This window comes from Prionailurus viverrinus, chromosome B3 (assembly GCF_022837055.1).
Source record: "Prionailurus viverrinus isolate Anna chromosome B3, UM_Priviv_1.0, whole genome shotgun sequence".
NCBI classification, from domain to species: domain Eukaryota; kingdom Metazoa; phylum Chordata; class Mammalia; order Carnivora; family Felidae; genus Prionailurus; species Prionailurus viverrinus.
This window is the reverse complement of record NC_062566.1, coordinates 67640294-67667527: the sequence shown is the minus strand read 5'-3', so window position 1 is coordinate 67667527 and position 27234 is coordinate 67640294. Positions and strand designations below refer to the sequence as shown.

Genomic DNA, 27234 nt, shown 5'->3' with positions numbered 1-27234 from the left:
CGAGCTTTATTTTGGTTAGTGCTTACATAACATGTCTTTTTTTCTGTTCTTAACTTACTTTATGTTTAAAGGGCCTTACCTGAAGACAATATATATTTGGGTCTCACTTTTTTAAATCTGTTTTGAGAATTTTTACTTTTAATTGGATTGGTGAAAACAGACCGTTTGCATTTAATGCTAACTATCAATATGGTTGGGTTTAAATCTACCATCTTGCTATTTGTTTTCCTCTATGTTCTCTGTTGCTTTTCTCCTTTTTATGCCTTATTTTGGATTTATTTTAATTTTTGAGAGAGAGAGAGAGAGCTCAAGGAGGGGGGAAGGGGCAGAGAAAGAGGGATACACAGAATCCGAAACAGGCTCCACGCTTGTCAGCACAGAGCCCCACATGGGGCTCAAACTCAGGAACCGTGAAATCATGACCTGAGCCAAAGTCAGATGCTAAACCGACTGAGCCACCCAGGCACCCTTGCATTAATTGTATGATTGTGTATTAAGTTTATGATGGGTTGGTTGGTTTGTTTGGTAATCTCTACACCCAGTATAGGGCTCCACCTCAGGACCCTGAGATCATCAAGAGTCACATGCCCTTCCAACTCAGCCAGGCGCCCCCAGGCAGTTACCTCTTAATTTACAAAATGAGAACAAAAGTCTTGGATATTTGCTCACATATGTACATTCCTGGTGCTCTTCATTCCATGGTGTGGTTCCAATCTTCTAACTCCTTTAATTTTCCTTTGCCTCATAAACCTCCTCCTTTAGCATTTGAGATGCAGGCTTTCTGGTGACAAATTCTCCCAGCTTTTTTCTTAAGTCTTTATTTCCCTTTCACTTCAGAAAGATGTTTTTCCTGACTGTAGATAGAATTGTCTTTTTTTAATACTTACATGATGTTGCTCCATTGTTTTCTGGCTTACTGGGTGTCTGCTGTCATCTTTGTGCCTCTGAACAGACTGACGTTTTTGTTTTGTATTTCTGTCATCGGTTTCTAGCATTTTATTATCTGCTTTATTGTGGGTGGTTTTGTTTTTTTAAGGATTATTCTGTTTGGTGTGCATTGGGCTTCTTAGATCATCACATCCCCAAATGTTCTGGCCGTTATTCTTCAAATATTTTTGCTCTTTCCTCAATCCCCATCCCCCCCACCTACCCCCGTTTTTGTTTTTGTTTTTTCTGAGACTAATTACACAAATTTCTTATCTTCATTTTTCAGCATCTTCAAGTTTCTGTCTTCCTTCTTAAACATTTGGAGCATGTTTATAATAGCTTTTTTTTAACGTCATTATCTGATACTTCCATCTACCATCTTTGTATTTTCTGGGTCTATTTCTATTGTTTGATTTTTTTTTTTGCCCTTTTGCATGTCTGGTAATTTGCGATCGGCTGCCAAACATTGTGACTATACATTTTGGGGTGCTAGGTTTTATTTTTACTTTCAAATGTATTTATTTATTTATTTATTTTGAGAGAGCGTGCACGAGCAGGGGAGGGGCAGAAGAGAGTCCCAAGCAGGTTTTGTGCTGTCAGTGCAGAGTCTGGTGCAGGGCTCAAACCCACAAACCATGAGATCGTGACCTGAGCCAAAACCAAGAGTCAGACACTCAGCCGACTGAGCCATCCAGGTGCCCCAATTTTTTTTTTTTTTTTTAATTATTCATTTTGAGAGAGAGTGAGTGAATCCCAAACAGGCTCCACACACAGTGCAGAGCCCAGCATGAGGCTCCACCTCACGACCAGGAGATCATGACCTGAGCAAAATCAAGAGTCAGACACTTAACCAACTGAGCCACCCAGGCACGCTGGGTGCTAGGCTTTACGATTTTTTTCTAGACTTCATTCAATGATATAGTTAAGTGAGTTGGATACCACTTCATCTTTCAGGACTTGTTCTCAAATGTCATTAGTGCTGGTTCAGAACAGCTTTTAGTCTAGGACTAATCTACCCACCTCTGAGGCAGTACTCTTCTAAGCACTCTGATTCCCTGTGTGTTTTAAGGTCTTTCTGTTAAAGCTGGTAGGACCAGGAACTATTTCCAGTTTGGTATGAGATCTGGGAATTGTGTGGCCAACTGCTTTCCAGTGCTTCTTTGCTGAGCTCCGGTTAATTTCCTCTCATGTATGTGCAGATCAGTTCTTGGCCACAGACTGAAAGGGATCCCTCTGCAAATCTCCAGAGCTTTTTCTGTCATTCTTTTCTCCAGTACTCTCAGCTTCAAAAATTCTAGCTGTATCAGCATCCCCAAATACTTCTTTCTCTCAGGTTCTGATTGGGTTCCCCTCCCTACATAGCAGCCTGGGAACTGCCTCCAGGCAGAAAACTAGGGCAGTTATAAAACAAAACCCTGTGTGTTTCCTCCTTTTGGGGACTATATAGTCCTATGCTTCTTTTTTTTTTGAAAGGTTTATTTATTTTTAAGAGACAGAAACAGATCACAAATGGGGGAGGTACAGAGAGAAGAGGAGACACAGAATCTCAAGCAGGCCCCAGGCTCTGAGCCGTCAGCACAGAGCCCAGTTCGAGGCTTGAACTCACAAAGCGCAAGATCATGATCTGAGCCAAAGTCGGATGCTTAATCAACTGAGCCACCCACGTGCCCCAGTCCTATGTTTCTTTTTATCCAGTGTTTGAAAGCTGTTTTATATTTTGTTTGGTTTTCTAGTAACTTAAATTGGAAAGGTAAATCTAGTTCTTGGTACTCCGTCCATCATGGCCAGATGTGCAAGTTACAGTGTATATGATGAGGCCTATAATGGATTTGGGGCAGTGGTTCTCAGGTTTTGTGAGGCTTTCTTCTAGTGATGCTCACTATTGTCATTTCTTTTTGGGGTTTTTTGGTTTTTTCATTTCTCTCTTCCTTCCCACCCACTTGAATTGATTGAGCTTTCCTCAACAGAAGTGGACAAAAAGAAAGTCATTTGAGGGGTGCCTCGGTGGCTCAGTCAGTTAAGCATCTAACTTTGGCTCAGGTCACGATCTCACCCTTCATTAGTTCAGTGTCTGTGTTGGGCTCTGCACTGACAGCTCAGAGCCTGGAGCCTGCTTCAGATTCTGTGTCTCTCTCACTGCCTCTCCCCTGCTCTTTCTCAAACATTTAAAAAAAGAAAGAAAGTTACTTGTACATTTTCTTAGCACTTTAGGTACTAAACAAGAAACTTACTCCTACCTTCGAATATACCTTGCATCAAATGAACAATACATAAGAAAGCAGTGGAAGATTGAGGAGGGAAAGCTAGGGCCAGCTGCCTTTTCTTAACTGCAGTCATATGTGCGATCAGAGCTGAAAAGTAAGAAGCGCATAAGTGGTTATAAGTTGAGACTACTTGCAAATAAGGGTGGAATCAGGGGAAAGCATAGGTGAGGAGGAAAGGCCAAAAGGAGGAATGGGGAAATTGGTGCTTAAGAAAGAAAATGGAAAACTGGGAGAGGCTGACCTTTGTGGAGGGACAAAGCTTGCTTCGGTCGGAATGCTGCTCTGTCGTGAGGGCTGGTCTCTGGGAGACATATCAGCCATTTGGGTCTATTCTGGTGGCCCAATACAGAGAATGTCTGCTCCTCAGAGATACTAATGAGCAAGAGGACACAGTGCATTCTCGGAAAATATGGAGGATTGACTTTGACTCGTGTCCTGTCTCTTAGTTCCTGTGACCTAAAGTACACAGAAGGAGTACAGTCCCTCAACTGGACTAAAATCATGAAGACCATTGTTGATGACCCTGAGGGCTTCTTCGAACAAGGTGGCTGGTCTTTCCTAGAACCTGAGGGTGAGGTGCGTGAGTGTGGGGTTTCTTTTCCGGTACATAGTGTTGCCCATTACCATCAGGCTGCTAGGAAATGCTACAGAAGTAGTATGTACGGGAGCAGATCAAATGGGAGCTTAGTATTACTGTGCTGTTCTCCTAGTTAGTTTTACAGGTAGCTGATAAATTAATTGGAGACTGGTAGCCACTGAGATTTCTTTGAAATTGCAAAATTGTTCTTTTAAGGAGACTCTTAGTATTGGGAAAAAATTCTTTAGGGCATTTTGAGTTCTTGGTTTTTTTGACTGAAGTATAATTAACATACAGTGTAATAGTTTCAGGTGTAAGTTTAGGGCATTTTGCAAAAATTGTTTTCTAAAAAATGATTCTCCCACCTCTGCATAATGCATTATTTCCGTGAGTATCTCTGGTTAATTTTCCTGGGTGAGGAAGGATGAAGTGAATTTTTAAGAAATACAAACTAGATATTTAGTAATCGCACCTTACTAGTAATTATAAATTAGTCCTATTTATCTTTTGGTCACTCAGGTTTTTTGGTTTTTTTTTCATGTAATACGGAAATAATGCTGGGGTGCTAGGTGGGTTGAATTAATTAGGTTAATGAAGTGAAGGTCAAAAAAAGAACCGAGTAAATAGTATTATGCTCTCCAACTGTAACTCACCAGGGGAGTGATGCTGAGGAAGGGGATTCAGAGTCTGAAATCGAAGATGAGACTTTCAATCCTTCAGAAGACGACTATGAAGAGGAGGAGGAGGATAGTGATGAAGATTATTCATCAGAAGCTGAAGAATCAGGTTAGTCTCTATAGGTAAAATATTTCATGGCTTTCTAATCTATCATTTCTGGACCCCATAAAGGAGGGAAGAATTCTGTCGTTCCATTCCTGTCTAATGACTAATTAATGACTTAATTTTATTCCAGACTATTCCAAGGAATCATTGGGCAGTGAAGAAGAGAGTGGAAAGGATTGGGATGAACTGGAGGAAGAAGCCCGAAAAGGTAAACTTTGTTATTTTTGAAGCACAAATTTCTAATGGATTTTAGTATTTTGAGATTTTTTTGGCCTAAGAAGAGTACCAAAAGAACACTGTGAAACTGATGGGGAACTATAGCTCCAAGTTCATCAGCCAGACAAGCAAATGAGTTCTGGAATGTATCCATACCCTCCAAGTGACATGACTCTGTCATTCTTCATCTGCTCACAGCCACAGTGGGTCTGTAGCTATGATAGCCACATAGTCTTGGAAGAATTAGGCTATTCAGTTTCCAAGTCTAAGTCCTATAATAGTCAAACTTTCTGGGCCTCTTCCAGGTTAGGAAGGTTTTTGTAATAGTGGTTTAGTTACTCTGAAACCAAATGCTAGATAGCAGTTAAAGGTGAAAGGGGAACACTATCTACTGGACCCCAAGCATCGGGATCCGTACTTTGCATAGGCTACCTTATTTAATCCTAGAACAATTTTCTGTTGTGTAAATAACACAAACCAAGGCTCAGGAAAGTTAAGTACTTGCCTGAGATCACACAACTAATACGTGACTGAGATTAAAACATACTTGACTCCAGAGGACATTCCCTGTGTTACTTCAAAGTGCTATTAAGTACTGTTAGGTACCTAAGTTACCCTATAGCTAACTAGTAATGCCTCTTTTCTCCTGTTCAGCGGACCGTGAAAGTCGTTACGAGGAAGAAGAAGAACAGAGTCGAAGTATGAGCCGGAAGAGGAAGGCATCTGTGCACAGCTCAGGCCGTGGCTCTAACCGTGGTTCCAGACACAGCTCTGCACCCCCCAAGAAAAAGAGGAAGTAACTTCTGAACTCTGGTCCTCAGCTCCATTCTTTATCCAGCCAACCCCTACAAATTTTACATGACATAGAAACTGTATTTTTCCTTTTTTTTTTTTTTTTTTTTTTCCTTTTGAAGTTTTGCCATTTGTGTTTATGGGTTTAGGGGGCCATTTGTGTGGACCAATCTACTCGGGGAATTCCAGGCCCACCAGGACACGTGCCAGTGGCCCCATCCAGATGGCAAGGGAGGAGGTGTTCTTGAAGAAGGGCAGAGGCTTCCGCTGTTGATAAATACCGTTTCATTCCTCTCTCTTCCTGTCACCTTCCGCCAGGACATCGATGGCTTCTGACATCTTACTCTTTGATGTCTCAAAGCTGTTTCCAAGACATTGGTACGAGGTGACCCCTAACTACCTGTACCATGGTTCTTGACCAGCAGATTCAGTCCTCCATCCTGCCCCACTGCCATGACCTTCCTCACATCTCTTTTAAGTTCCATCTTTGCAGTGCTCAAGAAAAGGTTCTTGGAATTTGCTGATAGTTGTGATAAACCATACAACTTGAGCTAGTGAGGGCAGATCGGGCCGGTACCTCCGCCTGAGTTTTCCTGCCTGTTTGCCTCGTGCCGATAGAGGTGTTTCTGCCGCCTTTGAAGACAAGAAGCAGGGACACCCCCTGGCTCGGTTTCATCCTCCTTACAAATTCACACAGGGTACAATGGTAGAAGCAAAGTCACCACTGGTCCTTTTCTGATGTGTCTGAGGAAGAATGGTCGTGCCTCACAACACTGCTTCTAGTGAAATCTAGGAGGAGGCTCAGAGGAATCAACATTTAGATCTGGAAGGGGCAGGTCATGCCTTGGGCCTAGAATACCTTGATGAGAAAAGAGAAGAGGAAGGGAGGCCACGTCTACAACACAGCCTCTCGTCACTGCTGCTCCTTATTTTTACTTGTCTTGCATTGTCCTGTATTTATCACAGTTTCTGTCGAACAGCTTTTTAAGTATTTGGGGAGTTTATCTTGCCACCCTCCCCCTCCCGGTTCTCTGTACCCACCTGTCCCGCTGCAGTTCCTCCTGTGTTCTGTGACCTTAAGAGAAGAGGGGGGGAGGGGTCTCGGATTTTGTTTGTTTGTTTGTTTTTTTTCTCCTTAGCAGTAGGACTTGATATTTTCAATTTTGGAAGAACTAAAAGATAAATAAACTGTGGTTTTTTTTGTTGTTGTTTTGTTTTTGTAAAGTCACCTTTTGTGACCGTCCTTTCGCAGTTCCTGAGGGCAGGTCCTCTTCTCACCTGTGAGAGCGCTAAGACCTTGGAGAATAATGCCTTTATCCAGTGAGGGTCACAAAAAGTAACTTGGTTCTAAGCTTTCGTCATTAGGTAGAAAGACCAGACATCACAGTAAACCAAATTCACGGCATAGCAAGTTACTTTATAAGAGACTTTTTACTGCGGTTCCCTCAGAGAGTTTAGAACGAAATAGTACTTGCTCCATCACGAAAGTGTAACTTCTGTCATCTCCTTGTAAATGGCGTCGAGGGCGGCGGCAGCTTGAAGGGACACCTTCAGCCTTCCTATCCGGGTGGCCTGATCTTCAGGGCTGACAACTGTCGGGAAAAGAAAAGGAAGCCTGTCAGGCGGCAGCATCATTCAGTTAAAAAGCACATACCTGCAGTGTGCTGTGGCAGGCGGCGGCGGCACTAAAGTTCCTCCTTGGGGCTCGACCTAGTAGAAGGGAAGGAGGGTGAGGCCCTCCCAGCACAGTACAGGGTGGGGGTGAGAGGGGCTGCGATGAAAACTCAAGGTGCTTTGGGGACGCACGGAAGTGGCACCCACCCTGGCCGGTGTGGAGGAAGTAGAAGAGGTGGTCTGGAGACGATCCCTGAACTGAATCTAGAAAGTAAGCTCTTCCGAGCGCGGGCCAAGACACGAGAAGGAGTTCGGAAAGGTGCGAGAAGTGGCAGGAGCGAAGCCGTGTAGAAAAGCAGGGTCCCAACCATAAAGGCCTGTCTTGTGAGGAACGTGATTTTAACTGAAGTGTCCTAGACGTAGTGATTTTTGAGTTCTAGTTCTTGCTGTTATTTGGAGACTATAACTGGGAGCATGAGTGTATCAGGGAGGCTAGTTATGAGGCTGCTGTAGCAATACAGGAGAGAAATGAAGGGGTCTGAAGTATAACAGGGTGGAGAGAGAAGGGCAGATTCAGAACGTTTAAGAGCTAAAAATAGGGGCTCCTGGGTGGCTCAGTGAAGTGTCCAACTCTTGATTTCAGGTCAGGTCATGATCTCATGGTTTGTGGATTCAAGCCCTGTGTCGGGCTCTGTGCTGATGGTGTGGAGCCTGCTTGGGATTCTCTCTCTCTGCTTCTCCCCCACTCATGCTCCCTTGTGTGTGCGCACTCTCAAAACAATTTGTTTTTAATGTTTGTTTATTCTTAGAGCACAAGCCAGGGAGGGCCAGAGAGGAAGACAGAATCCCAAGCAGGCTCCAGGCTCTGAGCTGGCAGTGCAGAACCCAGGGTGGGGCTCGAACTCACGAGCCACGAGATCATGACCTGAGCTGAAGTTGGACACTTAACTGACTGAGCCACCTGGGCACCCCTATCTCAAACTAAATTTAAAAAAAAAAAGTAAAAATTTTGTGATGAAATCCTGGGAGACAGGAGTAGGTCCAAATCCAGGATGACCATTCTAACTTGGATAACTGGATGGTAGGTAAGAAGGAATGCAAGGTACAAAGTTGTAGTCGAGGCAAATTTTGGGTACTATGAGAACAGAGAAGTAGTGACTTGCTCTACTAGATTTTAAACTCTAGACTGGTAACCTAGATTTGAGATCATTTTTAGATTAAACCCCCAGGAGTGAATGCAAACCCCCAGGGGGAGGGTGTGTGGAGAAAAGGCCACAAATTGAACCAGGAGAATCCCAACATTCAAACCCAGGAAGAAGCTGTAAAGAAACAGAAGGATCCCCCACAGAATGATACGGAAAGTTGAAACGGCCTAAAACAACGGAGAATGGAGTTTAAAAAGGAGAATGAGCAATAATAATAGAAATATACAAAGGTCAAGCAGGATGAATAAGGAAACCAACTGGATTTGACAATCGGAAAATTGGTAAGAACAGAGTCAATTAAGTGGATGAAAACTTGACCTTAATTGAACAGTGCAGGAGGTGCCAAAACAGCACTGCACTGACCACTCAGGAAAATTTGCACAGAGCCGAGTTTTAACGTGCTCAGAGGGAAGGGAGCTGCAGGGCTGGAGAGCAATGTTTTGTTTTTAAAATCAGACCAACAGGATTAAAGCCTGAGTGGAAGGGAAGCCATAACAAGGAAATTAATGTAAATTTTTCTGTCAAAATAATCGAGACACATTCATTGGCTTTAGAAATTCTGAGGTCACGACCAGGGGGATTTTCCTTACATGCAAAGGGCAGAGAAGTCAGGAAGAGCGCTGCATGTCAGGGAATGGGGACGGGAATAGAACTCAGAGGTCCAAGTTGGAAAACAGCTGAAAGACCCCACTCACCATGTGCCCAGCGAGCTTCTGCTGTCCCGAACATTCTTCTCCCTCGACCCTTCCTTCTCCCTCGACCCTCAGAGAATTCCCTCCATCCTCGTGACATCCCTATAAGGACGCGACTGCTATTCTCATCTTATAGTTGAGGACACAGGCATAGGTCACACCACTTGCCCGGTACCTCAGTTGGAAAAGTACTAGAGGAATATAATGAAGAATCTTGTCTACCAGCTAGTTTGAACTTCGTAACCCCTGGTCTGAAGAGTATTCCTCAATTTTTTTATTATAATTAATAGAAATTTTAGATCATGATTCAATACATAATGTACGTAAGAAAGTGTCACAAAATACTTAATCTATATGCCATGCACTCTGATATTTGCTACTGTCTCCCTGCTCCCAATTCTGGTCATGACTTATTTAATATCACCACCCATTAGTTGATTATGACTGGAAATTTGAAAACCACTGGTCTAGTGCATGATCTTAATTGCCCACTACAGCCTAGCAGATACGGTAAATGCGTGAAATCCCCAGGCATGTACAGTAAGAGAGCAGTGGGGACTGGATGGAGTAGGGCCCACGTAAAGACATTCAAATGAAAATATTTTTAAAACCGTGCCAGTCTTAACAGCAATGTTGAAAATGGATTTAAGAAGAATGTGGTGTACAGAGAAGTTCCGTACAAACTTTTTGTACAGAAATGCTGTAGCAGATGGAGATGGGGTGGAAGAAACCAGTGGCAGAGAGACCAGTTTAGAAAACTATTACGGGGACGCCTGGATGGTTCAGTTAGTTAAGTGTCCGGCTTTGGCTCAGGTCATGATCTCACGGTTTGAGTTCGAGCCCTACATCGGACATTCTGCTATCAGCAAGGAGCCCACTTCTCCTCTGTCTCCCTCTGTCTGGGCTCCCCGCCCCCCAAGCTTGTGTTCGTGCTCCCTCTCTCTCTCTCTCTCAAAACTACATAAACTTTAAAAAAAGAAAACTGGGGCGCCTGGGTGGCGCAGTCGGTTAAGCGTCCGACTTCAGCCAGGTCACGATCTCGCAGTCCGTGAGTTTGAGCCCCGCGTCGGGCTCTGGGCTGATGGCTCAGAGCCTGGAGCCTGTTTCCAATTCTGTGTCTCCCTCTCTCTCTGCCCCTCCCCCGTTCATGCTCTGTCTCTCTCTGTCCCCCAAAAAATAAATAAACGTTGAAAAAAAAATAAATAAAAAAAAAAGAAAAAAAGAAAACTATTACAGTAGTGGGGATGCAGTCAAGACATTTCCAAAGCCGTATAGTCAAGACTTGGTAAGAAATACCATGAGGCATGAGGTAGCAGGAGAGTTGGTGTCTGCTTAAGAGACAGTGTGCAAGGTCACACATTAAAAGCGGGGGGTATCAGCTGTCTTTACAAACCTCACATGCTTAAGAGAAATCAGGAATTCTGATCTTTAAATTTGATGGAAATTGTACTTGTCTTTTCAAAATTCCCTCATTTCAAACACTGGGGATTCCTAATAGATTGTATTCTAATTGTCATGAGGTACATGGGCTAAAATACACAAGTGACTACTTTCATTTCTAGAAAAAGTAGAGCCATAGGGATTTGGATCCAGTTTGTATCATCCACTTCATAACGGTAATTACATACCGAAGGTAAATCAGGAAAAGTATTCATGATTAGGCTGATTTCCTTAGCAATAATTGAAGCTGAGAAGCATGACAAGGTATTACTCACTGTCTAGCTCTTGCTCTACAAGGTCTCTTCCCGACTCCATGATCTGCCACAGTTCCAGAAACGCATATCCCACTTCTTGACATTCTTTCTTCTCCTCGTCCATAGGATCGCTTACCACTGTAAACTTTAAACTAAAGGAGAAAAAAATTCCATTTAACTCAGTACTACCGATACCCTAAGGCTTAAAATACATATATAAGGATAACCGTAATCATAAATTATACAATGTTTTCCCTCAATCATTTTTCCCTTGCCTCCATTTTACAAGACTGTAATGGCAGAAGAGTAAGGAGTTGGTGTATTTTAAAGCAACAAAAGGCCTGGAGAAGACAGAACTAAGACTCAAGATAATCTATATCAAGCTGACTCAAAACTGTTGAGATAGAATGCCTTTCAAGATAGTTTACAACTCTGATGAAAGATCTGATACGGGCAGTGGAGGTGTTTGCGCAAAAACCAACATTATAGGAGAAGAAAAGTTTTGGATTTTTAAATAAAAGTTGGGTATCCCGAACAAAGGAAAACAGAAAGAATACAGAATTACAAAACAATACATTTTGTGAAAGTGAAAGCATATTCCTTAAGAATTGCAAATCTGGGAACGGGACTCCGGAGGGCACACAGCCCTGCCTCGCAAGCAGTGAGTGGTCAACAGCAATCATTATTACCTTGACTTGGCCTAGTGAGGAAGGATACTGAATTCTAGAAACTAGTACCTATTCAATTATTTGAGATAAAATTCATGCATAAATTCGCTGTTTTAACCACCTTGAAGTGTACAATTCAGTATGTTCTCGTAAATTCATGTTGTTGCCCAACTGTCACCACTGTCTAATTCCAAGCCGTGCTCATCCCCACAAGAAGAAATCCGAGAGGCACCAAGCAGCCGCATCCCGTTCTCCCCTCAGCTCCAGGAAACCACAAATCCACTTTCCATCTCTCTGGGTTTGCCTATTCTGGACATTCTGTATCCCTATTAATTTTTTAAAAGCAAATACTGATGGCTAATAGTGCTAAGGGGCAAGACTAAGGCTAAAAATTCAAGCTCTTAAAATCACAGCTAAACATGATTCAGCTAACAAAAAGAAATTCCAAAAATGACACATTCTTTTTATTTTTTCTTAAGCTCTACTCCCAATGTGGGACATGAACTCATGACACCGAGATCAAGAGTTGTGAGATGCATGCCAGGCACCACCAAAATGATACATTCTTAGCCCTTTAAGCAATATTCATATGTGAGGATGTTTCTGGATCCTTACTGATATTCTGTACCCTTACTGATATACAGAAGAGATAATGCTGACTCCGGACCCCAATTTTCCCAGGAAAGGGATGTTAACCAGCATTACTACATACAGGGCACAATACTAAGTACTTTAGATAAACTATGTTATTTCAGTTGTATCCTCAAAGGAGCCTTCAAGTTAAATAAAATTAGACCATCAGAGAGCTAGTAAGCAGAAGAGTCAGGATTCAAAACCAGGTCTGTCTGGTTACAAAGCCAATGTTCTGTCCACTGCACGACACTGGCAAAAAGAAAGGTAAAATCAACTGACATCTAAAATTGAGTAGAAAAGTTGAGTACAAAGAGAAAAGAAAGAGACTACCACTGTAAGGCAATGAAGGGAGGGAGTATTCTAAGAATGCTGAGAGAGAACAAAGAAATGAAGTAGCTAAATTTAACACTGATGCAAAGGGGAACAACCAAAATGCTTCCCATTCCCAAAAGTTACTAATAAGCTGCTGTTTAAGTCCACAATGACACTGAAGTCAGACTCACTGTTTATTTCAGTGGCTCCTTTGTCAATCCTTTCTATGACTAACTGGAGACAAAGTAAATGCAAATTAAACAAATTTATTGGGCTAAAACACCAGCCCTATATTATTTCTTAGCCACATACTTGAAAAGGAGGCAGCAATGCTGGGTCTTGCCAAAAAACAAACAAACAAACAAAAACAGATGCCCACTTAAATTTGAATTTCAAATTTCAGCTAAACAATGCATAATTTTCTTAGAAGTATGTCCTGTGCATTTCATCTGGAACCTCTAAATGGAGGCCTCTTCATCTCATATGAATAAAAAGGACACCTTCCTAAAATTGGTAGTAGGCCTAAGATTTACTCCAGTTACATCAAAGTAATCCTGTAATGATTTTTAAAATATAAATATGAAATTAATATTGTAAAGACATAATATTTGGTAAGCTAGCAATGGTACCGTGTTTGTGAGAAATGCATCAAATTTTCTGAGAATGTCAAAGTGTTTTTTGTCCAGGGGCGCCTGGGTGGTTCAGCCGGTTGAGCGTCTGACTCTTGATCTCAGCTCAGGTCGTGATACCAGGGTAGTGGGATCAAGCCCCTCATCAGGTTCTGTGCTGAGCATGGAGCCTGCTTGAGATTCTGTCTTTCTCTCCCTCTGCCCTTCTCCCTGCTCATGCTCACTCTCTCTCTTTAAAAGAAAAAACAGGAGCGCCTGGGTGGCTCAGTTGGTTAAGCATCCGACTTCGGCTCAGGTCATGATCTCACGGTTCCTGAGTTCAAGCCCCCCGTCGGCCTCTATGCTGACAGCTCAGAGCCTAGAGCCTGCTTTGGATTCTGTGTCTCCCCCTCTCTCTCTACCTTTCCTCTGCCTGTTCTCTCTCTCTCTCTTAAAAATAAATAAATAAGCATTAAAAAAAAGAAAAAACATAAAACCAAAAAGGACAGTTCAAAAAAAAAAGTGTTTTGGCCACTCCACATAGGGCACTGCTAGTATTTAAGTAGTTGCTGCCACAGAAATAGTGCTTCTCAGGGGCTGGCATGGGTGAGAAATGAATTAAACCTATGAGATTATAAAATTTATCAGGTAGTCACAAACCTAAATTAGACCCAAGTAGATAAAAAATACACTGAGAAAATTAATATGAAGGAAGTTATTAAAATATCAGCACAAAACTCCTGACTTCCTGAATGGATAATATCTCCCTTCTTTCAAAGTGGAAAGCAGATACTTACTGTCTTTGTTCAGGATCTTGTCCATTCAGCATGGCGAACAGAAATTGCCTTCGGCCTTTTTGCTCCAGTGGGTCCAGGTCGATCACTGTATTAAGGATAAGAGGGGAAAAAAGTCAAGAATCATGTACTGTTGCTATTTGGGCACTAAGACTTTCATTAAGTGGTATATGGAAAACTGAGATATAAAACAGAGGTTGGCTGGGGTTCCTGGGTGGCTCAGTTGGTTAAGCGTTCAACTTTGGCTCAGGTCATGATCTTGTGATTCGTGAGTTCAAGCCCTGTATTGGGCTCTGTGCTGACAGCTCAGCGCCTGGAGCCTGCTTCAGATTCTGTGTCTCCCTCTCTTTCTGCCCCTCCCCTGCTCTCTTTCTCTCTCTCAAAAAAACAAACAAACAAACAAAACATTAAATTTTTTTTTTTTTTTTTTTTTTTTAGTTAAAAAATAAAAGAGTTGGCAAGGTGAGGCTCTTGGGCCAGCTACCTGTTTTGGTAAATAAAGTTTTACTGAATACAGCCAATGCCTATTTGTTTACATATTATCTGTGGAGGCTTTCCCACCACAATGATAGAGTTGAAAAGGTGTGACAGAGACCTTTTGGCTCACAAAGCCTAAAATATTTACTATCTGGGCCTTCAAGAAAAAGTTTGTCAACCCTGGTATAAAGGACGCCTTATGATTTGCACCGAAAGCTGTTCTGCCATATGCCAAGGTAAATGTGCTCCCACCACTCTACAGCTGGGAGAATCCTAGAGACTGATTTTTTTTTTAATGTTTGTTCATTTATTTTGAGAGAGACAGTGTGTGTGTGGGTGTGTGTGTGCGTGCGCGTACACACACACACACACACACACACACACACACACGAGTGGGGGAGGGGCAGAGAGAGGAAGAGAGAATCCCAAGCAGATTCCATGCTGCCAGGACAGAGCCTGACACTGGGCTCAATCCCATGAAGTGTGAGATCATGACCTGAGTTGAAATCAAGAGTCAGACATTTGACTGAGGCATGCAGGCGCCCCAAGGAGATTGATTTTTTAGGGCCACCTAGAGATTTGAGTTTTGTAGCAGGTTCAACTCAAGATGCCTGTCTCAACACCCATTCTCCCCTTCCTCCTCATTTTTATATGGGAATGCTACGGCACCAAATAAATTAGCTTATGTTTTCCAGCCTCTATTTTAGTGAGGTTTGGCTACACGATTCAGTGCTGGCTATTGTGTTGTGGGAAACATGCTTAACAGGCTCAAGTGTGAGGCATTCCTCCTTGCTCTGGTGGCCATTAAGAGGGTCAGGGTCACCAAAAGGATGGAAGACAGGCACGAGGATGATCAAAAGCAGGGTAGGAGTTTGGACCCTAAGAGTATCACATATCCTCAGCCCTGGACTGTGGCCCTCAGAATCCACTTTATACAAGAAATAAACTTCTACCTCATATAAGGGCAGCATATACTTAGAGGAAGAAGAAGAAGAAGAAGAAGAAGAAGAAGAAGAAGCAGGAGGAGGAGAAGGAATAGAGAGCAACAGACAGCTGGCAGAAATTTAAAATAAATATTCAGTGACTGGAAGATAAAATTAAGGAAATTTGAGGGGGCACCTAGCTGGCTCAGTTGGTAGAGACTCTTGATCTTAGGGTTGTGAGTTCGAGCCCCACATTGGGTGTAGAAATTACTAAAAATAAAATTTTTTTAAAAAATTAAAGAAATTTCCCAAGAATAGAAAGAAAAAGCAGAGGTAGAATTATAGGAAGAAAATGAGAAATTTAGAGGATCAAGTTGGAAGATCCAAAACTCTACTAGAAAAATGAGAAAATGCTGGGGTCAAAATTATCACAGAAATGCAATAAAATTTCCCAGAACTAAAAGCCACAAGCTTCCAGATTGAAAGAGCCCCTTGAATGACCAGAATAATTAAAAGAAAAATATACACATTATTCTGAAGTTTAAGAACACTAATGATAAAGATAAAATGTTAAAGTCTTATAGGCAGGTAGTGGTAGTTTTCATACAAAGGTTAGGCTCTTGGCCTGGATCTAGAAGACTATGGACCAATTGCTTTGAAATTCCGAATAAAAATGTTTTCGAAATAGATTTCTATACTTGGTCTAATTATCAATTGAATATACATGCAGAATAAAGAGATTTCATACATGATGTTCTCAAAATATTTCCTTCCAATGGACTCTTTCTTTAAAAGATACTGGAAAATATGATCCATTAAAATATAAAAGTGTGGGGTCCCTGGGTGACTCAGTCGGTTAAGCGTCTAACTGCAGCTCAGGTTATGATCTTGCGGTTCTTGAGTTTGAGCCCTGCATCAGGCTCTGTGCTGACAGCTTAGAGCCTGGAACCTGCTTCAGTTCTGTGTCTCCGTCTTTCTCTGCCCCTCTCCCACTCACACTCGGTCTCTCTCTCTCTCTCTCTCAAAAATAAACAAACATTTACAGAAATTATAAAAGTGAATCAGAGGACAAAACAGGACCCAGGAGACTGCTCCAAATGGCAGCAGTAGCATAATAGCTGAATGAACAGTGGGCTGAAGAGAGGTCTTCAAGGAAAAGAAAACTGATACATTGTTTGACAGGTTTGATTATTTGAAAACTTGGAAAGGCTGTTGGAGGATGTGAAAATAACAATAGGCACAATGAAAATAAAGCAAATGAAAAATTGGGACAAACAAAATAACAAACAAGAAAGGAAATATAACCATGGCAAACTACTTGGCTCTTCAAGAATTAATATCCATAATATTAAGACTGGATTAAATGAAAGTTATGATCCAAGTATATGGGAGGAAGGGGACATGGGTATAAGAGAGAAATTTGATGTGCCAAGATAGGAAGTCAGGAGATAATACCTAAAATTGTTGAGTCAGGAAATTGCAATAGAAACATTCCTAAGAAACATGGAATCAAATAACAAGAAATAGCAGAAAAAGTGAAAAGAGGTGTGGTGGACCAAAGAGGATAGGGGATGATAGGGAGTGGTTCGTGGAGAAGGGATAGAAAAAGGAACTGTTCCCTGTCTTCTCCTCTGAAAAAAAAAAAAAAAAGAAAGAAAAGAAAAGAAAAAGGAACTGTTTAATTTTAATTAAAAATCTCTCTAGGCCTATTTGTGGGGTGCCTGGGTGGCTCAGTCAATTAAGCGTCTGACTCTTGGATTTCAGCTCAAGCCATGATCTCACATCTGTGAGAGGGAGCCTGGCTTGGTGCTGGGCATGGAGCCTGCTTAAGAGTCTTGCTCCCTTTGCCCCTCCCCAACTCATGTTCTCTCTCTTTCTCTCTTAGATAGATGATAGATTTTTAAGAAGGCTCCATGCCCTGCACAGAGCCCAAAGTGGGCCTTGAAGTCACAATCCTGAGATCAAGACCTGAGCTGAGATCAAGAGATGGCCACTTAACCAACTGGGTCACGCAGGCACCCCATTTGATATTTTAAAATCATATGCATAATCCCACTTATTTCAATGGACAGATCATCCAACAGAAAGCCAACAAAGAAGCAGTGGCTTAGAATGACACATTGGACCAGATGGATTTAACAGATACATTCAGAACATTCTATCCTAAAACAACAGAATACACATTCTTTCCTAGTGCACATGGATCAGTCTCCATTGTAGGCCACAAAACAAGTCTAAACAAATTCAGACAAAGTCATACCGTGCATCTTTTCTAATTTTTTTTTTAATTTTTTTTTCAACATTTATTTATTTTTGGGACAGAAAGAGACAGAGCATGAACGGGGGAGGGGCAGAGAGAGAGGGAGACACAGATTCGGAAACAGGCTCCAGGCTCCGAGCCATCAGCCCAGAGCCTGACGCGGGGCTCGAACCCACCGACCGCGAGATCGTGACCTGGCTGAAGTCGGACGCTTAACCGACTGCGCCACCCAGGCGCCCCTCTAATTTTTTTTAACGTTTATTCACCTTTGAGAGATGGAGAGAGACAGAGCACAAGTGGGGGAGGGGCAGAGAGAGAGGGAGACACAAAATCCAAAGCAGGCTCCAGGCTCTGAGCTGTCAGCACAGAGCCCAATGCGGGGCTTGAATTCATGAACAGTGAGATCATGACCTGAGCCAAAGTTGGACGCTTAACCAACTGAGCCACCCAGGTTCCCCCCCCCATGCATCTTTTCTGACCACAATACTATGAAACTAGAAATCAACCACGTGAAAAAAATCTGCAAAGAGCACAGATACATGGAAGTTAAATAACATGCTACTAAACAATGAACGGGTTAACCAAGAAATCAGAGAGGAAATAAAAAAATACATGTAGACAAATGAAAATACAATGGTCCAAAATCTTTGGGATACAGCAAAAGCTGTTCTAAGAGCAAAGTTTATAACACTACAGGCCTAACTCAAGAAACAAGAAAAATCTCAAAAACAAAAACAAAAACAAAAAAACCATCCTGGGGCACCTGGGTGGCTCAGTCGGTTGAGCATCTGACTTCAGCGTAGGTCATTATCTCACGGTTCGTGAGTTCTAGCCACATCAGGCTCAGTGCTGACAGCTCGGAACCTGAAGCCTGCTTCAGATTCTGTCTCTCTCCCTCTCTCTCTCTCTCTCTGTGGTTACCCTGCCCACGCTCTCTCTTTCTCAAAAATAAACATAAAAAAATCCCTAACATTATACCTAAAGGAGCTAGAAAGAGAAGAACAAACAAAATTCAAAACCAGTAGAAGAAAATAATATAGATTAAAGCAGAAATTAAAGAAATAGAAACTAAAAAAGCCAATAGAATGGATCAATAAACCAAGAGCTGGTTCTTTGAAAAGATGAACAAAATTGATAAATGTTAGCCAGACTCATAAAAAAAAGACTCAAATAAACAAAATCAGAAATGAAAGAGGAGAAAAAATAACCAACACCACAGAAATACAAAGGATTGTAAGAGAATATTATGAAAGATTATATGCCAACCAATTGGACAACCTAGAAGAAATGGACAAATTCCTAGAAACGTAAGTTCCCAAAACTGATTCAAGAAGAACTTGAAAATTTGAAACTGATTACCAGCAATGAAATTGAATCATTAACAATAATTAAAAAACTCCCAACAAATAAAATTTCAGGACAAGATGGCTTCACAGGTGAATTCTACCAAACATTTAAAGAAGAGTTAATACCTATTCTTCTCAAACTATTCCAAAAAATAGAAGAGGAAGGAAAACTTCAAAACTTATTCCACAAGGCCAGCATTACCCCGATACCAAAACCAGATAAAAACATTACAAAAAAGAGAACTATAGGCCAATATCTCTGATAAGCATAATTGCAAAAATGCCCAACAAAATACTGACAAACCAAATCCAACAATACATATAAAAAATCACTCACCACCATCAAGTGGGATTTACTTCCAGGATACCAGCGTGGTTCAATATTTGCAAATCAATCAATGTGATACATCACATCAATAAAAAAAGGATAAAGATCATATGATCATTTTAATAGATGCAGAAAAAGCATCTGACAAAGTACAATATCCATTCATGATAAAACCCCTCAACAAAATAGGTTTAGAGGGAACATTCCTCAACATAATAAAGGCTGTATGTGGAAAGCCCACAGCTAACATCATATTCAATGGTGAAAAACTGAGAGCTTTCCCTTTAAGACCAGAAACAAGACAAGGATGTCCACTCCCACCACATTTATTCAGCACAGTACTGGAAGTCCTAGCCACAGCAATCAGACAAGAAAAAGGAGTAAAAAGCATCCAAATTGATAAGGAAGAAGTAAACCTTTCACTATTTGCAGATGACATGATATATAACTAGAAAACACTAAAGACTCCATCAAAAAACTTACTAGAATTGATAAATGAATTTAGTAAGGTCACAGGAAACAAAATCAATGTGCAGAAATCTGTTGCATGTCTATCCATTAATAATGAAGCAAGAGAAAGAGAAATTAAGAAAGCAATCCCATTTACAATTGCACCAAAAATAATAAAATACTTAGGAATAAGTTTAACCAAGGAGATGAAAGACCTATACTCTGAAAACTATAAAACATTGATGAAAATAATTGAAGACCACACAAACAAATGGAAAGAATTGGAAAATATTCCATGTTCATGGACTGGAAGAACAAATATTGTTAAAATGTCCGCACTACCCAAAGCAATCCACAGATTTAATGCAATACATATCAAAATACCAACAGCATTATTCACAGAAGTAGAACAAACAACCCTAAAATTTGTATGGAACCACAAAGACCCCAAATAGGCATAACGATCTTGAAAAAGAAAAACAAAGCTGGAGGCATCACAATCTCCTAGATTTCAAGATATACTACAAAGCTATAGTAATCAGATGAGTATGGTACTGGCATAAAAACAGACATATAGATCAATGGAACATAATAGAAAACCCAGAAACAAACATAAGATTATATGGTTGATTAACCTTTGACAAAGGAGGCAAGAATATGCAATTGGAAAAAAGACGGTCTCTTCAACAAATGGTGTTGGGAAAACTGGACGGCTACATGCAAAAGAATGAAACTGGACTTTCTTACATCATACTCAAAAACAAATTCAAAATGGATTAAGGACCTAAATGTGAGACCTGAAACTAAATATCCTAGAAGAGAGCACAGGCAGTAATTTCTCTGACATCGGCCATAGTGACATTTTTCTAGATCGAGTCTCTTAAGGCGAGTGAAATAAAATTAAAAATTAGCTATTGGAAATACATCAAAATAAAAAGTCTCTGCACAGCAAAGGAAATAATCCACAAAACTAAAAGGCAACCTACCGAATGGGAGAAAACATTTGCAAATGACATATCCGGTAGAGGGTTAGTATCTGAAATTTATAAAGAACTGATACAACTCAACACCCAAAAAACAAATAATCTAATTAAAAAATGTGAAGACATGGACAAACATTTCTCCAGAGCAGAGATACAGATTGTCAACAGACGCATGAAAAGATGCTCAAAATCACTCATTATCAATGCGAATGAAAGCCACAGTGAGAGGGCACCTGGGTGGCTCAGTGAGTAAAGTGTCTGGCTTTGGCTCAGGTTATGATCTCACAGTCTGTGAGTTCGAGCCCCACGTCGGGCTCTCTGCTTTCACCGTGGAGCCTGCTTCAGATCCTCTGTCTTTCTCTCTCTGCCCCTCTTCCACTCAAGCACACGTGCTCTCTCTCCCTCTCTCTCAAAAATAAACAAACATTTAAAAAAGAACCACAGTGAGATATCACCTCATACCTTTCAGAGTGGCTAAAATCAAAAACACAAGAAACAACAAGTGGTGGCAAGGATGTGGAGAAAAAGGAATCCTTGTGCACTGTTCGTGGGAATGCAAACTGGTGCAGCCACTGTGAATGGATCTAGAGAGTATTATGCTAAGCCAGATATGTCAGTCAGAGAAATACAAATACCATGTGATTTCACTTATGTGTGGAATTTAAGAAGCAAAACAAAGGAAAAAACAGAGACAAACCAAAAAATCAGACTCTTAATTATAAAGAACAAACTGATGGTTACCTGAGGGGAGGTGCGGGGTTGGTGGGGTGGGGGGATGAGTGAAACAAGTGAAGGGGATTAAGAGTACACCCATCCGATGAGCACTGAGAGTAATGTATAGAATTGTTGAATCACTGTGCTGTACACCTAAAACTAATATAACACTGTATGTTAACTATACTGGAATTAAAATAGAAAACTTAAGGGGCACCTGGGTGGCTCAGTCAGTTAAGCGTCCGACTTCAGCTTGGGTCATGATCTCAAGGTTCATGGGTTTGAGCCCTGTGTCGGGCTCTGTGCTGACAGCTCAGAGCTTGGAGCCTGCTTCGGATTCTGTGTCTCCCTCTCCCTCTCTCTGCCCCTCTGCTCTTGTGCTCTGTCTCTCTCAAAAATAAACATTAAAAAAATTTTAATAGAAAACTTGATTAAAAATAGTAATAAAAGGGGTGCCTGGGTGGCTCAGTTGATTAAGCATCTGACTTTGGCTCATGATCTCATGAGGTCATGATCTCATGGTTCATGAGCTTGAGCCCTGCTTCAGATGAGCACAAGCCCCCACTTCTGGTGAGCCTGAACCCTGCTTCTCTCTCTCTCTGTGCCTCATGGGATTCTCTCTGTCCTCTCTCTGCCCCTCACTCACTTGTGCCCTCTCTCTCTCAAAATAAATATTTAAAAACATAATAAAAAGGGGTACCTGGGTGGCTCAGTTAGTTGAGCATCCAACTCTTGATTTTGGCTCAAGTTATGGTCTCATGGTTCATGAGTTCAAGCCCCGTGTCAGGCTCTGCACTGACAGCACAGAGCCTGCTTGGGATTCTCTCTCTCCTCTATCTGCCCCCCACCCCACCCAACTTCAAAATAAATAAATATTTTTAAAAATTTTTTAAATAATAAAAACCAAAAAAATTAGTAAGCCTATATGCACGTATCACTTTGATAAGTGAGAGAAAAGAGAACGGTTGCATGCACCCCATTGGAAGGGCAGAGTAGTTCTGGCCCCTCAGACTCCCCTTCCTGGCCAACCACGGGGGCTGCCTCACCTTTGCTGAAGTGGAAGTGGATCTCTTCTCCTGCCCTTGGTTTCCTCAGGGATACTGGAGTCTCAGTCTCTGACAAGGGGAGGTCGTAGAACTTGTACTCTACATACACCTGTTTTACATTCTCATCACTCATCACTTCGGCCTCTGGGTAGAAGGCCAGGGAGACAATTTCGATGCACATCTTCTCCGACCTCTGACAAGGAAGATATGTATTTCCTGTAGGTTAGTGATGCTCCAAGTGTTCACACTCCAATTAACACGTTACTCTCTCAGACTCCATCCCAGACATATTCCATCTAACATAGCCTTGAGAATTGCGGTAAAGCTGCCGCCCAGAACTGCCTGCGCCCACCAAATACATGCCCCGGAACAGGCAGTCAGACCAGCCTGACCTCTCACGGTAACACCAGTACTTTCAGCCCTACTTCAAAGTTGCTGCCACAGCCACTTGATTGTCCGTGTGTCCATTTTTGCATTAGGGACACCAGGTACAGGGCTGACATCTCTCTAGTTTCAAGAAATAAGCCGAGGGCAACGTTAAGTCCTCCCTTTCCACGGTGTGGCCGCAAGTCATGTCATGACACTAGTGAGACGTCGACCTGGGATGGCCCGGACCAGCCACAGTTCTCCCTCGTCATCTGTGAGAACTCTCCTGTCTCTAGGTTGTCAGGCCAGTGCCCTCGTGTCCAAAGATCTACCCCCACTCTCATCTTTTCTCTTAGGAAGGAAGTGCAGCTTCTGGGCCTTCCCCAAGGAAGCTCAGAAGGCAGTATTTCTTTCCTTGTTTTTTTTTTTTTTTAACGTTTATTCATATTTGAGAGACAGAGAGAGACAGAGTGTAAGCAGGAGAGGGGCAGAGAGAGAGAGGGAAAGAGGGGTATTCTCAAGCAGGCTCTGCACTGTCAGCATGGAGCCCCACTCAGGGCTTGAACTCACAAACCATGAGATCATGACCATGAGATCATGATCATGAGCTGAAATCAAGAGTCAGACATGACTGAGCCATCCAAGTGCCCCTAGCATTTTTTTTTTAAAGGAAAGAATAAGATAAGATAGAATGGGATGGAATAGAACAGAAAATATGAGAGTGGTATAGGTAAGCCTTGTTTCTTAAAACTTTTGTGTATATGTGATTGGACTGGGCACAAAGTAGAAATGTGTTTCTTACAGTGTCTGTGATTAAAACAGTATAAAAGCCTTTAAGATACAGAACAGATGAACACAAGGGAAGGGAAGCAACAATAATATAAAAACAGGGAGGGGGACAAAACAGAAGAGACTCATAAATATGGAGAACAAACTGAGGGTTATGGGAGGGGTTGTGGAGGGGGATGGACTAAATGGGTAAGGGGCATTAAGGAAGCTACTCCTGAAATCATTGTTGCACTCTATGCTAACTAACTTGGATGTAAATTTAAAAAATAAATCAAATATGAAAAAAAGCATAAAAGCCACTCTTATATACCACCATCTAGGGTGGCTCCTGGCAATCTGTTTCACTTTTATACATTTACATATAATTTTAATTTACACACAGTAAAATACAAAACTAAAGTGAACTGTTAAAAAAATTTTTTTAAGTTTATTTATTTTGAGAGAGAGAGAGAGAGAGAGCACAAGTAGTGAAGGGTTAGAGAGAAAGAGACAGAATCCCAAGCAGGCTCTACAACATCATTGCAGAGCCTGAACTCTGCATGTAGGGCCTGAACTCACAGACTTTGAGATCATGACCTAAGCCGAGATCTAGAATCAGATACTTAACTGACTGTGTCACCCAGATGCCCCAAGTGTACAGTTTTGATACGTATATACAAGTGTGTAATCAACATATTCAAGATACAGAACCATTACCCTACAAAGTTCTCCCATGCCACTGTTGACATTATTGTTAAGCTGAGAACCCTATGTCCCACAGTTTCAATAAAAATGAAGCAGAACTTGGGGCATCTGGTTGGCTCAGCTAGTTAAATGCCCAACTCTTGATTTCGGCTCAGGTAGTGATCTCACAGTTCATGGGATCGAGCCCAAAATCAGGCTCCATGCTGACAGCATAGAGACTGCTTGGGATTCTCTCTCTCCTTCTCTCTCTGCCCCTCCCCTCCTCGTACTCACACTAATGGGCACCCACACTCTCTCCCTCTCTTTCAAAATAAACACTTAAAAAATAAAATTGTATCGATGTTAAACTTCTTTAAAAATAATGAAGCAGAACTTCTCAAAGATGTGTCTGACGAATAGATATTTTATAAATGAATGGTTCTGTGAGAAAATATATTTTGGAAAATCAAGATTAACAAACTTATCAGCATTCTTTAACTTGACCTATGGCCTTTAATATGTTAAGATGTTTCTGGACACTTTTAGAGGATGATACAAAGATAGTTTTTTCCAAACGTATTTGACTACACAATTGATTTTTGTTTTTCCCTGGATACGGTTGGGTTTAATTTTCCAAAGAACACACTTTAGGAAACACTGAGATCTGGGGAAAAAAAAAAAAAAAAAAAGAAATAGGTGTTCATAGCCATATAAGTACCCGAATCCCCATCAACATCTTACCAAAAAAAAGCCTCCCACGCCTAACAGGATGAACATTTTTCCTCATAGTTAAACATGAACAACCACCAGACCAGTGGCTTTCAAACTGTAAAACTCAGCCTATCCATATTCATATGTGTGTGTGTAAAAAAAAAAAAAAAAACATTGAAATAAAAGTCTCCTGAAACAATTTTTAACCTTAATAGGTGCAATGCAAACTATTATTTTGTATTTTATTCTTTCTCAGTTTTTTGTTTGTTTGTTTTTGCTGGGACCCTCTATTTTTATTTCATTGCCTGGGGACATCGACTTACATTTGGAAAATATTGTGTCACAATTCTGCTCTATGACACAATGGCCATTAGCCACAGGTGGCTACTGAGCACTTGAAACATAGCTACTCTGAATTGGGATCCGTGGTCAGTGTAAAATTCACAGGATTTCGAAGACTTTGTAAGGTGTCTCAATAATGTTTTGCATTAATTTCATATTGAAATGATAGTGCTTTAATTTTTTTTAATGTATGTTTATTTTTGAGAGAGAGAGAGACAGAGCAGGGGAGGGGCAGAGAGAGCAGGGAGACACAGAATCCAAAGCAGGCTCCAGGCTCTGAGCTTTCAGCACAGAGCCCAACATGGGGCTCGAACTCACAACCTGAGATTGTGACCTGAGCCAAAGTCGGATGCTGAACTGACTGAGCCACCTAGGTGCCCTGAAATGATAATGCGTTAGATATATTAGGTTAAAGAAAATGTATTCTTTTTTTATTAAATTATTTTAAGTGTTTGTTTGTTTGTTTGTTTGTTTATTGTTTATTTTTGAGAGAGAGTGCACAAGCAGGGAAAGGGCAGAGAGCAAGAAGGACAGAGGATAAGCAGGCTCTGCCCTGAGAGCAGTGAACCCAATGTGCGGCTTGAACTCATGAACCGTGAGAGCATGACCGGAGCCAAAGTCGGAGGATCAACCAAGTGAGCCACCCAGGCGTCCCTAAAATATATTATTAATTTTACTTGTTTCTTTTCACACTTTTCATATGGACACTAGAAAATTTTAAGTTACATTTGTATCACATTATAATTCTGGGGATAGCACCTCACAGACTTTAAGCTACCTAAGTTCTAGGACCACACACGTCTGCCTCACCAACCCCTGTAGTCCCAGCATCTAGCATACTCTTAATTTGTTTTGTTACTTCATCACACTACCTGGATCTTAATTTTTCAAAATTACTTTTGATTCCTTCCCTTACAAACACTCTCATTCCATTAAAGTCAGGAACTGAGAAAGCTAAGAAGTGTTGGTAACACTGTGAGAAAAGGTGACCATAGGGTGACAGTGGTATAATTTGGGGGCTGATAATTTAATGATATCCATCAAAAGTTCAAGTGCACATTCCTTTTAAAACCAGCAGTTTCGCTTCCAGGAATCTATCCCACAAAAACATCTGCAAATACACAAAGATACATGTGAACAGAGACGTTCGCTGTGACGTTAGTTTTTTTCCTCTCTTTTCCCTCTTTTAATTACCTGGTTGTACAAAAATTCAAGTGACAAGGTATGGTCATCAAACATTTGTTCCTTTCGAGGCTCATGTAAAAGTTTGGCTAGAGGGGGGTGCCTGGGTGGCTCAGTCAGTTAAACGTCTGACTTCGGCTTGGGTCACGATCTCACAGCTTGTGGGTTCGAGCCCAGTATTGGGCTCTGTGCTGACAGCTTGGAGCCTGGAGCCTGCTTCGGATTCTGTGTCTCCCTCTCTCTCTCTGCCCCTCCCCCGCTCTCTCTCTCTCTCTCTCTCTCTCTCTCTCTCTCTCTCAAAAAATAAATAAACATTTAAAAAAATTTAAAGTATGGCTAGAGGAATTTTCTTTCATACCTTTCTTTTCTTTCTCCTCCTCCTCCTCTTCCTTTTTTTTTTTTTTTTTTTTTTGCCCCCAGTTTTACTGACATATAACCTCTTGATTTCCAGCACTTCAGATTAACCAAACTGTTCTACATCAGGGTCTTTACATTTGCCAGTTCCTCTTCCTGAGATGATTTCCCTCCATCTCTTCCCTTCTCTATCTTCAAATTTCAGTTTAAATGTCCTCTCTTCAGAGGCACGTGGATGGCTCCGTTGGTTAAGAGTCCAACTCTTGATGTCGGATCCCGTCATGATCTCACAGATGGTGAGATCGAGCCAGGCATCAAGCTCTGCACTGACAGCAAGTAGGCTACTTAGGATTCTCTCTCTCTTTCTCTCTGTCTGCCCCTACCCCTTCCTCCCTCCCTGTCTCAAAATAAATAAATAAACATAAAAAAATTTAAATGTCCCCTTCTCAGAGAAGTCTTTCCTTACACATGCCTAACTCAACCTCTCCCATTACTATTACTCAACTTATTTTCTTCATAGT

At 41.4% G+C, this 27234-nt stretch overlaps 2 protein-coding genes across 2 annotated transcripts in view; one reads left to right on the top strand and one right to left on the bottom strand.

Moving 5' to 3' along the window:
• The window catches only part of SUPT16H (SPT16 homolog, facilitates chromatin remodeling subunit), a 40354-nt gene extending 33587 nt beyond the window's left edge, over window positions 1-6767 (top strand). Inside the window, exons 23-26 of the mRNA XM_047861471.1 lie at window positions 3638-3767; window positions 4425-4554; window positions 4682-4759; window positions 5422-6767. Coding sequence (XP_047717427.1) covers window positions 3638-3767; window positions 4425-4554; window positions 4682-4759; window positions 5422-5567 — 484 coding nt within the window. The 3' untranslated portion in view covers window positions 5568-6767. The remainder of the gene's footprint in view (window positions 1-3637; window positions 3768-4424; window positions 4555-4681; window positions 4760-5421) is intronic.
• Window positions 6768-6955: 188 nt separating this feature from the next.
• RPGRIP1 (RPGR interacting protein 1) overlaps window positions 6956-27234 on the bottom strand; it is an 83490-nt gene continuing 63211 nt past the window's right edge. The window contains exons 21-24 of the mRNA XM_047861552.1: window positions 22307-22499; window positions 13783-13867; window positions 10786-10916; window positions 6956-7151 (exon numbers count right to left, since the gene is read on the bottom strand). Coding sequence (XP_047717508.1) covers window positions 7039-7151; window positions 10786-10916; window positions 13783-13867; window positions 22307-22499 — 522 coding nt within the window. The 3' untranslated portion in view covers window positions 6956-7038. The remainder of the gene's footprint in view (window positions 7152-10785; window positions 10917-13782; window positions 13868-22306; window positions 22500-27234) is intronic.